General features: G+C 43.8%; 1 protein-coding gene across 2 annotated transcripts in view; it reads left to right on the top strand.

Annotated features, from left to right (window-relative positions):
- Positions 1-14,836, top strand: part of CRK (CRK proto-oncogene, adaptor protein) — a 51,921-nt gene extending 37,085 nt beyond the window's left edge. The window contains exon 3 of one of the 2 annotated variants that reach the window (XM_066263085.1): positions 12,183-14,836. In XM_066263085.1, coding sequence (XP_066119182.1) covers positions 12,183-12,320 — 138 coding nt within the window. In that variant the 3' untranslated portion in view covers positions 12,321-14,836. The remainder of the gene's footprint in view (positions 1-12,182) is intronic. The other variant, XM_066263086.1, reaches the window with a different exon arrangement.
- The last annotated feature ends 593 nt before the right edge of the window (positions 14,837-15,429 follow it).

Here is a 15,429-nt window from a genome sequence, read left to right on the forward strand (position 1 = left end):
CTGTCTGTCTCTCCCCGTTTCCAGCTTCAGAAAAATACAAAAAAAAAAAAAAATTGTAACACATCTGGGGCAAGTATTTGATTTTGCTTTCTTTGACTTTTATGTAGTACACCAAGCTTCAAACTCTTAGGCATCCCCCTCATCCTCCTTAGTCTGGCCTTCTGGAATTCTGCTTTAGTGAGTTATTGCCCAACAGGTGGAGGAACATGCATTTAGAAATGTGTCATGTTTCTGACTTGGAGAAAGAACTGCAGCTAATACAGCACCATTTTCTTTCTTTTTTCTAAATGTCTTTCATTCATTTTTTAGAGAGCAAATAGAAAGAGAAGGGGGGAGGAGCAAGAAGCATATATATGCCTTCACCAGGCAAACCCATGGTTTTGAACCAGCGACCTCAGCATTCCAGGTCAACGCTTTTATCCACTGCACCACCACAGGTCAGAATATATAGTACCATTTCTTAGACGGATCTGTGCTCTCCTACACTTCCCAACCCTAATTCCCCAGGGTTGACAACCACCCTTTCTTCTGAACTGTTGAAGCACTACGGCCTCATGTGGTCTCTAAGGATAGTCATGTTGCCTTTGAGGATTGTCTGCTTGACCCCAGAAGTCTCCATGTTGTTTGACTATTTCAGGAGGAAGACCCCCACAGGGTACAAAGGATTATTTAATTTAAATTTTTTTTTTTTTTTTTTTCCTGAAGCTGGAAACGGGGAGGCAGTCAGACAGACTCCCGCATGCGCCCGACCGGGATCCACCCGGCACGCCCACCAGGGGGCGATGCTCTGCCCATGGTGGGGGGAGCGTTGCTCTGTCAGGACCAGAGCCACTCTAGCGCCTGGGGCAGAGGCCACGGAGCCATCCCCAGCGCCCAGGCCATCCTTTGCTCCTATGGAGCCTCAGCTGCGGGAGGGGAAGAGACAGACAGAGAGGAAGGAGAGGGGGAGGGGTGGAGAAGCAGATGGGCGCTTCTCCTGTGTGCCCTAGCTGGGAATCGAACCCGGGACTTCCGCACGCCAGGCCGACGCTCTACCACTGAGCCAACTGGCCAGGGCGGGTTATTTAATTTTAATAAAGTCTTCCTCAACATATTTGTACTTCAAAGCCACTTTGAGAAGGTTAATTAGCCCAGTTGAGTGCTAACAACTTTGTTATTTTAAGACTTTATTGACTTTTAGAGAAGAGACAGAGAGAAAGGGGAAGTAAAGAAGCGGGAAGCATCAACTCATTGTAGTTGTTTCTCGTGTATGCCTTGACTGAGCAAGCCCTGGGTTTTGAAAAGGCAACCTCAGCATTCTAGGTCGATGCTTTATCCAGTGCACCACCACAGGTCAGGCTGTGTTTTTTTTTTTATCCATTTAAAGCTCAGAATAGGCCTGACCAGGTGGTGGTGCAGTAGATAGAACATTGGCCTGGGACACACAGGACCCGGGTTTGAAACCCCAAGGTTGCCAGCATGAACACGGGCTCATCCGCCTTGAGCGTGAGCTCAACAGCTTAAGCGTGGGTCGCTGCGTTGAGTGTTAGATCATAGACATGACCCGATGGTCGCTGGATTGAGCCCAAAGGACACTGGCTTTAGATCAAGGTTGCTGGCTTGAGCAAAGGGTCACTGGCTCAGCTGGAGCCCCCTAGTTAAGGAACATATGAGAAAGCAATCAATGAACAGCTAAGGTGCTGCAACAAAGACTTGATGCTTCTCATCTCTCTCCCTTTTTACCTGTCTGTCCCCCACCCCCTCTCTCTCCCTCGCTAAAAAAAAAAAAATGAATGGTTTCAGTGATGGCATAGATTTTCTTTCACCCCTTGATGTTTGGGCTTCTCTGCCAAGAGCCTAAAAAGATCTTGGATTCCAGAATATGGTGATTTTTCTGAGCCAGCCTCTGTAGGGCAAAATCAGAACAGTATGTACATTAGAGATGGCTCTAATGTCCAAAGGTCTAATTTGCACATAACCCCCCACCCGCAGTATACTGCCTTGGCCCTGGCCAGTTGCTCAGTTGGCTAGAGCAGGGGTCCCCAAACTACAGCCCGCGGGCCGCATCCGGCCCCCGCCGCACTTCCAGAAGGAGCACTTCTTTCATTGGTGGTTAGTGAGAGGAGCATAGTTCCCATTGAAATACTGGTCAGTTTGTTGATTTAAATTTACTTGTTCTTTATTTTAAATATTGTATTTGTTCCCGTTTTGTTTTTTTACTTTAAAATAAGATATGTGCAGTGTGCATAGGGATTTGTTCATAGTTTTTTTTATAATCCGGCCCTCCAACAGTCTGAGGGACAGTGAACTGGCCCCCTGTGTAAAAAGTTTGGGGACCCCTGGGCTAGAGTGTTGTCCTGAAATGCCCAATGTAGCAGGTTTGATACCTGGTCAGAGTACACATGGAAAATGAGCAATGAATGCATAACTAAGTGGAACAACAAATGAATGCTTCTCTTTCCCTTCAGCTTTCTCTCCTTCAGTCTCTCTGAAATCAATAAAAATTAAAAATATATGTATACTGCCTGACAAGGTGGTGGCACAAGTGGATAGAGAGTTGGACTGGGACATGGAGGGCCCAGATTTGAACCCCTGAGGTTGTCAGTTTGAGCGCAGGCTCACCAGCTTGAGCTCAGGGTCACTGGCTTGAGCGTGAGTATCATGGACATGACCCCAATGGTCGCTGGCTTGAACCCAAAGGTCACTGGCTTGAGCAAGGGGTCAGTTGGTCTGCTGGAGCCCTCTGGTCAAGGCATATATGAGAAAGCAATCAATGAACAACTAAAGGTGCCACAATGAAGAATTGATGCTTCTTATCTCTCTCCCTTCCTGTCTGTCTGTCCCTCTCTCTGTCTCTGTCACAATATATATATTGTGACAGATATACACACTCACACACACTATATATATATAGCTCACTATATATATATATATATATATATAGTGTGTGTGAGTGTGTATACTGATTTAGAGGAACCCCTACTATTTCTTCTTTTGAACTCTGAAGGAAGAAAGGTCTGAGGGTCAGATCAGCAGGTGTTGCCCTGCTTGTGGAGAGCTGGTTGGTTCTGTGATACTGACAGCAAGGGGCTAGACTGGTCTATAGTTCAATCTGCCTTTTACTTAGAGCTCTGTGGGATATGATTTGTGATGGCACTTTGAATTCTTATAAATAAAGATAATATTCAGAGAAAAGAGAGATGTTAATACCTATATTTTCGTATCAAGTAGAGTGGTGGGCTTAAGGATGTATCATGAGGAACCTAAAAAAACTGGATAAAATATATAACAAATATCCTTGCCTTACCAGGCGTTGGCACTTGTGGATAGAGCATCAGACGGGGACTCGAAGGACCCAGGTTCTAAACCCCGAGGTTGCCAGCTTGAGCACGGGCTCATCTGATTTGAACAAGGCTCACCAGCTTGAGTCCAAGGTCACTGGCTTGAGCAAGGGGTCACTTGCTCTGCTATAGCTCCCTGGTCAAGGCACATATGAGAAAGCAATCAGTGAACAACTAAGGTGCTGCAAAGAAGAATTGATGCTTCTCATCTCTCCCTTCCTGTCTGTCTATCCCTCTTTCTGTCTTTCTTTGTCTCTGTCACAAAACAAAATCAAAATCCTTTTATTGACACTTTTTATTTAAATATTTTTTTAAAAAAATATCCTAGCTTACACCTGGCGGGCAAGTAAAAACACACACTGGGCTCCAAAACCCACTCATTCAGTGCTCACAAAGCTACTGACTTATCCGAGTTTCCTAGAATCAAAGGTCTCTAGCTCACCACTTATTCACCTCTGTTCCCCATCTCCTTTTCTCTGCACAAACTGGCTTTTCCTTCAGCATTCCACCATCTTGGCTGCCTCTCCTGGCCTCCTCCACGTGGCCTTTCTCTGCTCTGCTCTCTAATGCTAATCTCAGGAACCAAGAGAGCAAGCTCCCGTTCTGCCCTTCCCCCATTTTATAGTGTAGAAATCAAAATCTGCAATCCAATATACAAAATAGGGAGGTCTCTAACACAAAGTCACTTATCAGAGACATGATGGGATTGCACCACCCCACATCAAAAAGGCTTAGTCCCAAAACCAAGCCCTAGGCTACAAGGATCCTGCCTGCCCACAGCCCGCCCCCAACACACATTAATATCACCTGGGCGACAGGCTTCCATGTGGGCAGCGCCATCGTTAACAAAGTGAGCATAATATATTTTATCTGCCCAACAATCCACCCCTATGCTCACTTTACTACCCACAATCTACATCACCGGCATCCCTGTGCAAAGAAATTAGGCACATTACACAAATTACAACAACATGGCAAATCATACAATTTCAACAATTACAAGGTACATTTCACCAATATCTGAGCACTTTGCCAAAAGCGCAAAATGTCCTCGGCCTTCTTTCTAGCCATGGGAAAAACTTCCCAGGGCAGAGGTGTGCTTCCAGCAAAGCCACCTCCCACCCCCATCAGGGTATTTCACATTGTCCAAAATCCGTAAGTCCATTTTACAAAGGAGCCAGTGCCCACTTCGGTCGTAGTCCGGGAAATCAGTCCATGCACATGGGGCGTCAACCCCCCCCCCCCATCCCTTCTGTCCTGGCAGGTCTTACACTGTCGAGGCTCCGCTCCCGGCTCCCCTCTCGCTCCTGGCACTGACTCCAGGCAGTCAAATGATGCCGGCGCCACTCGCTCTCTAGAGCACCTTTTATTTAGATTTGAAGTCATTTGGTAAAATGTACTGAATATAAGTATACACCTCACAGTTTATATGCACACCGAGTAACCCCTTGCTTGAGCCAGAGACCTTGGGTCCAAGCCAGTGAGCTTTTTGCTCAAACCAGATGAGCCTGCACTCAAGCTGGCGACCTTGGGATCTCGAACCTGGGGCCTCAGCATCCCAGTCCGATGCTCTATCCACTGCACCACCGCCTGGTCAGGCTGACCTTGTGGTTTTGAACCTGGTTGACATTCTATCCTCTCCACCACAGCCTGGTCAGGCCCTTGCATGTGTTTTTAATATCAGTAAAGTGATGGATTCAGATATGACACCTGTTAGGGTGTCATCAAACAGCTTCTTAAAAGAAAGTTGGCTTCATTATCCCCATCCTGGAGGGGAACTTGATATGAGTGGCCATTTAGATTTTTTTTTTTTTGTATTTTTCTGAAGTTGGAAATGGGAAGGCAAGTCAGACAGACTCCTGCATGCGCCCGACCAGGATCCACCTGGCACGCCCACCAGGGGACAATGCTCTACCCATCTGGGGCGTCGCTCTGTTGTAACCAGAGCCATTCTAGCGCCTGAGGCAGAGGCCACAGAGCCATCCTCAGCACCCAGGCCAACTTTGCTCCAATTGGAGCCTTGGCTGCAGGAGGGGAAGAGATAGACAGAGAGGAAGGAGAGGGGGAGGGTTGGAGAAGCAGATGGGCGCTTCTCCTGTGTGCCCTGGCCGGGAATCGAACCTGGGACTTCTGCACTCCAGGCCGATGCTCTACCACTGAGCCAACCAGCCAGGGCAGATTTTTGACATAAGCATATACATCCCCTTAAATGTTTTCTTTTTTTTTTTTTTTAATTTTTTTAATTTATTCATTTTAGAGAGGAGAGGGAGAGACAGAGAGAAAGAGAGGAGAGACAGAGAGAGAAGGGGGGGAGGATCTGGAAGCATCAACTCCCATATGTGCCTTGACCAGGCAAGCCCAGAGTTTTGAACCAGCGACCTCAGCATTTCCAGGTCGACGCTTTATCCACTACGCCACCACAGGTCAGGCCTAAATGTTTTCTTAAGTGTGGGATTTATATTGTTCTGAGTCCAGCCACCAGTATAGCATTTAGTATGACATGAGTGTTTTGAGAGCTAGTACAAATAGATATTAAAAACTGGAGAAATGGTCCTGGCTGGTTTGCTCGGTGGTAGAACATTGGCTCAGTGTGTGGATGTCCCAGGTTCAATTCCTGGTCAGCGCACACAGAAGAAGTGCCCATCTTCTGCACCCCTTCCCCCCTTTCTCTTTTTCTCTCCCTTTCTCTCTCTTCCCTTACTGCAGCCATGGCTTGATGGGTTGACAGAATTGGCCGCTGGTGCTGAGGATGGCCTCCCTGCAGGCGCTAAAAATAGCTCTGTTGCCGAGCACTAGAGCAAGGCCCAGATGGGCAGAACGTTGCCCTTAGTGGACTTGCTGGGTGGATCCCGGTCCAGGAACATGTGGGAGTCTGTCTCTCTGCCTCCCCTCCTCTTACTTAACTTAAAAAAAATGGGGGGAAAAAGTGCTGCAGTTGATATAATTGACTTTAATTGCCTGACCTGTAGTGGCGCAGTGGATAAAGCGTCTATCTGGAACACTGAGGTCACTGGTTTGAAACCCTGGGCTTGCCTGGTCAAGGCATATATGGGAATTGATGCTTCCTGCATTTCCCCACCTTCTCTCTCTGTCTGTCTCCTTCTCCCTTCTCTAAAATTAATAAATAAAATCTTTAAAAATAAAAAATAATTGACTTTAATATATAGCAAGGGGCTAGCAGCACAGGAGCACTGATTTTAGTAACTTACATGTGTGTGGGTGTGTGAAGGGTGGGGAGTCAAGGGTAGCTGACATGTTAGATGTTAGGAAAATTCATTAAGTAATAGTCAAATGTTAAGGAGCTGATGTGCATAGCTTCTTACAACACTGCAAGAGTTTTAAAGATGGGTACAAGTAAGATTAAGTTTGAACATTAGAATTGGGGATAAAGGAAGAAATCTTTCAGATTGATTTTACTATCAAGGAAATTTTCACTTGATATCCTGGTCTTCTTCTCCCCAAAGACTGTTCGAAAATCTTGACTTGGCCCTGGCTGGTTGGCTCAGCGGTAGAGCGTCGGCCTAGCGTGCGGAGGACCTGGGTTCGATTCCCGGCCAGGGCACACAGGAGAAGCGCCCATTTGCTTCTCCACCCCTCCGCCGCGCTTTCCCCTCTGTCTCTCTCTTCCCCTCCCGCAGCCAAGGCTCCATTGGAGCAGAGATGGCCCGGGCGCTGGGGATGGCTCTGTGGCCTCTGCCTCAGGCGCTAGAGTGGCTCTGGTCGCAACATGGCAACGCCCAGGATGGGCAGAGCATCGCCCCCTGGTGGGCGTGCCGGGTGGATCCCGGTCGGGCGCATGCGGGAGTCTGTCTGACTGTCTCTCCCTGTTTCCAGCTTCAGAAAAATGCAAAAAAAAAAAAAAAAAAAATCTTGACTTGTCATAGTTGGCCTGTTCAGATTGTCAGGGACTTTGATTTGGAAGATTGCTGGGAGTAAACAGAACCCAGGAGTTGGCAGCTGATAGGGGATCAGATCTGTTTACCAGGAGGGCATGCAGTGTCAGTCTCAGTCCTTTCTTTCCTTACACCATCAGCCTTAATCTTTACAATATCGGCAGACTGAGCTCTTGCTTTTTCTCACTTTTTTATCTATTGCTTGTTTCTTTGACATTTCCTGGTTTCCATTTCTTTTTCTCAGCATCTTATGAGAGGTCAGGGCACACATGAGAAGTGACCACCTCCCTTTCAAGACCCCGAGGTCGCCAGCTTGAGCACGGGCTCATCTGGTTTGAGCAAAATCTCACCAGCTTGGAACCAAGGTTGCTGGCTCGAGCAAGGGGTTACTTGGTCTGCTGAAGGCCCGCGGTCAAGGCACATATGAGAAAGCAATCAGTGAACAACTAAGGTGCTGCAATGAAGAATTGATGCTTCTCATTTCTCTCCCTTCTTGTCTGTCTCTCTCACAAAATCAATCAATTTTAAATTATTTTTATTTATTTATTCATTTTAGAGGAGCGAGAGAGGGAGAGAAGGGGGAGGAGCAGGAAGCTTCAACTCCCATATGTGCCTTGACCGGGCAAGCCCAGGGTTTTGAACCGGCAACCTCAGCATTTCCAGGTCGAGTGAGGCTTTATCCACTGCGCCACCACAGGTCAGGTCAATCAATTAATTTTAAAAAAAGTGACCACCTGCTTTTCTCTCCCTTCTTCTTTATCTCTTCCCTCCTTGCAGCCAGTGGCTCAATTGGTTTGAGTGTTAGCCCCAGGCGCTGAGGATAACTTGGTTAATTCAAGCATAGGCCCCAAACAGGGTTGCCAAGTGGATCCCATTTAGGGCACATGCAGAAGTCTGTCTCTCTATCTCCCCTCCTCTCACTTAAAAGTAATAATAATATTGTTAATTTATATAAAATACCCTTTGCAGCCTCACCTGTGGTGGTGCAGTGGGTAAAGTGTTCACCTGGAACGTAGAGGCTGCTGGTTTGAAACCCTAGGTATGCCTGGTCAAGGTACATTTGGAAGGTGATGCTTCCTGCTCCTTACCTCGTTCTCTCTCTCTCTCTTTCTGCCTCTCTCTCACCCCCCCTCCCTCCTCTCTAAAATATAAATGAAGAAAAAAAACCCTCTATAGGCCCTGGCTAGTTAGCTCAGTTGGTTAGAGCATTGTCCTGAAACGACAAGGCTGTGGGTTCAATCCCTCGTCAGGGTACATACAGGAAGAGCTTAATAAGTCCTGGTTACTGATGGCTAAGGATGGCTCCATGGCCTCCCACCTCAGGTGCTAAGATAGCATGATTGTTGAGCAAAAGAGCAGCAGACCAGATGGGCAGAACATCACTCATTAGGGGGCTTGCCGGGTGGATCCCAGTTGGGGCACATGCAGGAGTCTGTATCTCTGCCTCCTACCTCTCACGTAATAAAAAAAAGTAATTCCTAGTTCTTTATTTATTTTTTTATTTTTTTTATTTTTTACAGAGACACAGAGAGTCAGAGAGAGAGGGATAGACAGGGACAGACAGAGAGGAACGAAGAGATGAGAAGCATCAATTATTAGTTTTTTATTGTACATTGTGACACCTTAGTTGTTCATTGATTGCTTTCTCATATGTGCCTTGACCAAGGGCCTTCAGCAGACCGAGTAACCCCTTGCTGGAGCCTGCGACCTTGGATCAAACCAGATGAGCCCGCGCTCAAGCTGGCGACCCGTGGGTCTCAAACCTGGGTCCTCAGCATCCCAGTCCGACACTCTATCCACTGCACTACCACCTAGTCAGGCTAATTCCTGGTTATTTTTTTTTTTTAATTTTATTTATTTATTTTCTACAGAGACAGGGAGTGAGTCAAGAGAGAGGGATAGACAGGGACAGACAGACAGGAACGGAGAGAGATGAGAAGCATCAATCATTAGTTTTCCATTGCATGTTGCAACACCTTAGTTGTTCATTGATTGCTTTCTCATATGTGCCTTCACCGCGGGCCTTCAGCAGACCAAGAAACCCCTTGCTGGAGCCAGCGACCTTGGGTTCAAGCTGGTGGGCTTTTGCTCAAACTAGATGAGCCCGCGCTCAAACTGGCGACCTCGGGGTCTTGAACCTGGGTCCTCTGCATCCCAGTCTGACATTCTATCCACTGCGCCACCGCCTGGTCAGGCTAATTCCTGGTTATTAATAAAAGAAACCACGTGTATGCTCAGACTCAGATGTTGATCATTAAAAGATAATTCTAAATGCCCTAGCTGGATAGCTTGGTTGTTTAAAACATTGTTCCAAAACTCAGAGGTTCACCGTTCAATCCTGGATCAGAGCACATACAGAAACAGATCAGTGTTCCTGTCTTTCTCTTTCTCTCCCCTTCCTCTCTCTAAAATCAATAAATAAAAAATAAAAATGATAGTTATAATTTCTTTAGTCCAGTGATATATTTTGCATTATTTTTAAATATTAAACAAGATATTAAACAACCCATTCATCGGGCTGAACTTTTTTCATTAAAAAAAATTTTTTTTTATCTTCTTTGTTCATTTTTATTTTTTTAAGTTACTTTACAGAGAAAGAGAGCCTGACCTGTGGTGGCGCAGTGGATAAAGCGTCGACCTGGAAATGCTGAGGTCGCCGGTTCAAAACCCTGGGCTTGCCTGTTCAAGGCACATATGGGAGTTGATGCTTCCAGCTCCTCCCCCCTTCTTTCTCTCTGTCTCTCTCTCTCTCCTCTCTAAAAATGAATTAAAAAAAAAATTTTTTTTAAAAACAGAGAAACATTGATTTGTTGTTCCACTTATATTTATTTATTTAGTTTAAGATTTTATTTATTGATTTTAGAGGATAGAGAAAGGCAGGGGTAGGGTAGCAGGAAGCATCAACTCATAGTAGTATTTGCTTCTCATATGTACCTTGACCAGGCAAGCCGGGGTTTTGAACTGGTAACTTCAGCATTCCAGGTCAATGCTTTATCCATCCATTGTGCCACCACAGGTCAGGCTTTATATTTATTTTTTTATTTTTTTTATTTATTTATTTATTTATTTATTTTTTTTACAGAGGCAGAGATAGACAGGGACAGACAGACAGGAACGGAGAGAGATGAGAAGCATCAATCATTAGTTTTTCATTGCGCGTTGGGACTTCTTAGTTGTTCATTGATTGCTTTCTCATATGTGCCTTGACCGCGGGCCTTCAGCAGACCGAGTAACCCCTTGCTGGAGCCAGCAACCTTGGGTCCAAGCTGGTGAGCTTTTCGCTCAAGCCAGATGAGCCCGCGCTCAAGCTGGCGACCTCGGGGTCTCGAACCTGGGTCCTTCCGCATCCCAGTCCGATGCTCTATCCACTGCGCCACCACCTGGTCAGGCTATATTTATTTTTTAATTTATTGATTTTAGAGAGAGGGGAAGCCAGGGAAAGAGACAGGATGTCAATCTGTTCGTGTATGTGCCCAGACTGGGGATCAGAACTGCAACCTTGCTATATCAGGACAACCTCTAACTAACTGAACTAACCAGCCAGGGCTTTTGTTCGTTTTTATTTTTTTCTGTTGACCTTGTCTTAGTTTTGTAGCAAAATAGAGGTATTCAGACAATTCTTTTTTTTTTTTTTTTTTTTACAAAGACAGAGAGTCAGGGAGAGGGATAGATAGGGACAGACAGACAGACAGGAACAGAGAGATGAAAAGCATCAATCATCAGTTTTTTGTTGCGACACCTTAGTTGTTCATTGATTGCTTTCTCATATATGCCTTGACTGCGGGCCTTCAGCAGACCAAGTAACCCCTTGCTCGAGCCAGCGACCTTGGGTCCAAGCTGGTGAGCTTTGCTCAAACCAGGTGAGCCCATGCTCAAGCTGGTGTCCTTGGAGTTTCAAACCTGGGTTCTCCGCATTTCAGTCCGGCGCTCTATCCACTGTGCCACCACCTGGTGAGGCGGTATTCAGACAATTTTAATTTTTTTTTTTTTTTTACTTTTATTAATTTTTAGAGAGGAGAGAGAGAGAGAAGGGGGAGGGAGGAGCAGGAAGCATCAACTTCCATATGTGCCTTGACCAGGCAAGCCCAAGGTTTTGAATCGGCGACCTCAGCATTTCCAGGTCGACACTTTATCCACTGTGCCACCACAGGTCAGGCCAGACAATTCTTGATTGTCAAAACTTTATATTTGATGTTGCACCAAGAAGCTCTTTTATAACAGAAGCAAAAACATAATGTATATTAGTGAAAAGGTACCAAGTGGCATTGAGGGAGCAACAGTCTATTGTTGGTACATGGTGGAGTGGGGGTGAGGGGCTGATGGGCGGTAACTTGCAAAGTAGAGGTTGCTAAAGAAGGTGGGGGCTTTGCAGGCGGCAAGGGAATTTTGAATTTTGACTGTATCTGCCCAAATGGGGACAGCCTTGCCTTACGAAGATGTGAAGACTTCATTTTCTGGGACCAACTAAAGTATGTTTTCGGTGATTGTCTTCTGCTCTACGAGTAGTAACAGGCCAGAATATGTGTACTAGAGTGGGCTGAGCGATTGTGCTCCTGCTGTATTGGGGTGGGGGTGGGGTGGTACACAGGCTTCTTTCCCTAGGCCAGAGCCTGTGGGGCAGGCAAGAAGCTAAATGCAGTGGGTACAAAAAAAAGGAATAATTAGTTCACTCTAGGTGGGCTTGCTGATCAAAAGACACTTGCGATTTCCAAAAATATCATTTTCTAGGATCCTTTCTATTTTCTGTATTTTGTGTTTCTTTCTGCACTGCTAAAATCACTTCTTTGTGCCTGCATTAACTACAAATAATGAGTCTGGTGGCTGGGGCTTGGGAGGCAGCAAATAGCTGTGTCTGTAATGTCAGTCCTAGAGCAATTATGTGGGCAGGGTATGCCTAATCAGAGAATGGAGTTTTTTAGCTTTCATTCATAACTGGAAATAAAGTGCTGTCCTTATTCTCCTCCTGCAGGTCGGTGAGCTGGTAAAGGTTACGAAGATTAATGTCAGTGGTCAGTGGGAAGGGGAGTGTAATGGCAAACGAGGTCACTTCCCATTCACACATGTCCGTCTGCTGGATCAACAGAATCCTGATGAGGACTTCAGCTGAGTATAGCTCAACAAACAGTTTTGCTGACAGATGGGAACAATCTTTTTTTTTCTTTTCATTTGCCATCTATACAATTTTCTTACAGATGTCAAAACAGTCTAGTTTATATAAGCATCCTGTTACCTGTGATCATTTTAAGACTGAACTACTACATCCCTAGTCCCATTTACCACGTTCAGGGTACAAAACTGTAGGGCTTGTGTGTTAACTTTAGAATTCAATTTTAGGCGGTAGTCACCATGCCTGATGCATCAGGAGGATAGGTATCTTGCCTCCTTTCTCTCAGGCAGTGCAAGTCAACCTGTGGAAAACCGATGGACTGGAGAGAATTGTTGCACACTGCTTACCCTGATTTATCCAACAACTTTGTTTTCATTCGGAAATCATGCTACTAAATGGCAATAGACTGTTACCTTTCACCCCTATAAAGTAATCATGTACCATGTGAATAGTACCCAGTGGGACTGCTTTTTAATTCTTAGAACATGACCATTGTATGACTCATTCTGACGGTTCAAATCCTGAGATTTCTTAGGACACTACTAGAGGCATTTGTCTTCCTTTCTAGTCAATGCTTCATACTTTTTCTTGGGATTCTTTGAGCCCTTGTCATCCTTTTCCACAGATAGTTTAGTTCTCGAGAGAAGTGTTTATTTTCATTCCAGATGACAAGCAGGATGTGTAGAGCACTTTATTCAGTGCATAGCTTTAAGCCAGTATTGGATTCACTGAGTGGACAGCCAAACTCTCAGCTCTCTGCCTTCCCTCAAGGGGTCTTAGTAGGTTCACACTGCTACCACAGCTAAACAGACTCCTGGCTAATGGGTTCAGCAGGAACATTTCTCCTGAGTGCCAGTATCCTATTAGGGGGTTCTTTGGAATCCTTAGCTTCTACTTGGAGTGGAAGGACCAATCACTTAGAATATTCCATAGAAGGTTGTGGGGCCAAATTCTGCCCTTTGCTTTATGTGCAACTTGTATAGTTCAAGTTCAATTAAAATTAAATGAGTTTGGGAATAGGGTTAGCACTTTGAAAATGTTTGAACTAATCATGAATTACTTAAGTATTATTCATTTCACATTGCCAGAATAGTGCTTGAAGTACATTACCTTAAAAACTGCCTTCATTTTTGGCTCTTTTCCTTTATGGTCAAGTTTAGTTCACAAATCCTTGTTAAGTATGGAATGGTTTATATGGGGTCAGGTGCTCCAAAGAATAGACTTCTGAGACCAAAAATGATGTAGGCTTTATAGATTACAATATGAAACTTTCACAGCTAGTTTCTAGTCTGGAAAGGCACTAACTGCTCTATGGTGTGGTATGACCAATAGAAACACCCTTTTATTTTGCTTAGGGCTTCATTTTAGAAAAGAAATGTATCTTTCTAAGTCTTTTGCATAGGTAATGATTGATTTGCATTCTTTGATGTACACCAAATCATGGTATCCTAGTGATTAGCACAATGCCTGGCACAGTTGGTGTGCAGATGTTTGTGTGAGTGAGTGAGAGACATGCAAAGGCTCATTACATGGCACAGGGAAGCTAGCTGGCAGGATTACATACATGACCACAAGTAAATTAATGAGTTGATGCTAATTTAATCTATTTTTACCTCACACTAAGGTAATGCTTGGTAAAGACATTAATACTCGACTTTTTAAATGTTAGCACAGTGCTATGCACAGAGTGGGTGCTCAATGTTGAATGAACAAATTTACAATACTAGATTTAATTCCATCTGACTACTCAAATTTTCAGTTGTAGAGCATAGATACTGTAAAATCCAAATACACATTAAATCTTATTTTCCTGAAAGTATGACATCTAAAATATTTGTAGAAAAACCTTGTCACAACTTATCTGAATATTTGTATTTTTTTTTTGCCTTTGACATTATATTAGCTTGTAATGTCTCTCTTCATTTTATATCAGTGGGACATACAACTACCCAAATCATAAAAATTTCTCAATGAGGGGTGTTGGAAGCCATTATATGAATCATAAAAAATTCTCAATGAGGGGTGTTGGAAGCCATTATATGAACTGTTGGTTTGGATTTGGCTAGATGTGGTAGTTGTTGGACCTTAAGAAATCAAAAAGGACTTCTTAAAGTATCTTCTAAAAACAAATGCTAGAATCCTACTCAAATACATATGTACATTGTCACAGAACAAAGTAAACTGAAATTGGCTGCTATATTTTATATAATCATTTCTGCAAAGGCCCAATTTTTGGATACTAATATTTGACATGGTTAATTCTTATTAATTTGTTGGAATTGTTTATTGTTAATAATGCAAATAGATAATTTTTAATTATCCTTAAGTAACATTTCACTATTAATGGTTTGAAATGAGTGATAAGCAAACCAATTTGAAATAAAATATGAACATGTGCCATTGTATTATAACACTATACACTTTCTTGACAGTTAAATTTTGAAAAAAAATGTTTTTTTGTAGCATGTATTGTATATGTTTATAGTATATGTAGTAAATAAAAATATGGCCAAATGTTTGGCTTGGTGATCTTTTGAAGAAAGTAATCTTTGGTTATTTTTCACAAAAGAGCTAAATCTTTTATGCTTAGGGAATAAGAGGTATGTGTACTTAGCCTACAAACAATCATATAATAAGAAACAACTATACACACTCCGTCAATACTCATTAAAGCTGGGAATTGATCATTGGTGGTTTTAAAGGGTATTGAGAAGTCATGAAATACTGATTTGAGGGGAATGTAAGAGGAATGATTACATAGTGGTTGGAAATCTGGAATGATGTGGACAGAAAACATCAAACTTGTCCAGAAATGGGTATATGTGTATATAAAGAAAATAAGGATGTAGTAGGGGGCTTTGCTTTGTAAAGCAAAAGAAGTTTGGATGTTGTACAATAGGTTTTTAGAATGTTATTGTATGTATTCAGATATCTTTTTTAACTAGCCATTTCCAGGATAGATAATTACAGACACATACATAGTGTGTGAATATATAAATATATACCTGAAATTGATATAATGCTCTATAGTTTTGTGTTGTATGGGTGCTGAAGTTTTAAAATGAAACGGACAGCCTCACTGGTGGTGGCACAGTCGATCGAGCTTTGT

This window comes from Saccopteryx bilineata, chromosome 2, assembly GCF_036850765.1.
Source record: "Saccopteryx bilineata isolate mSacBil1 chromosome 2, mSacBil1_pri_phased_curated, whole genome shotgun sequence".
NCBI classification, from domain to species: Eukaryota; Metazoa; Chordata; class Mammalia; order Chiroptera; family Emballonuridae; genus Saccopteryx; species Saccopteryx bilineata.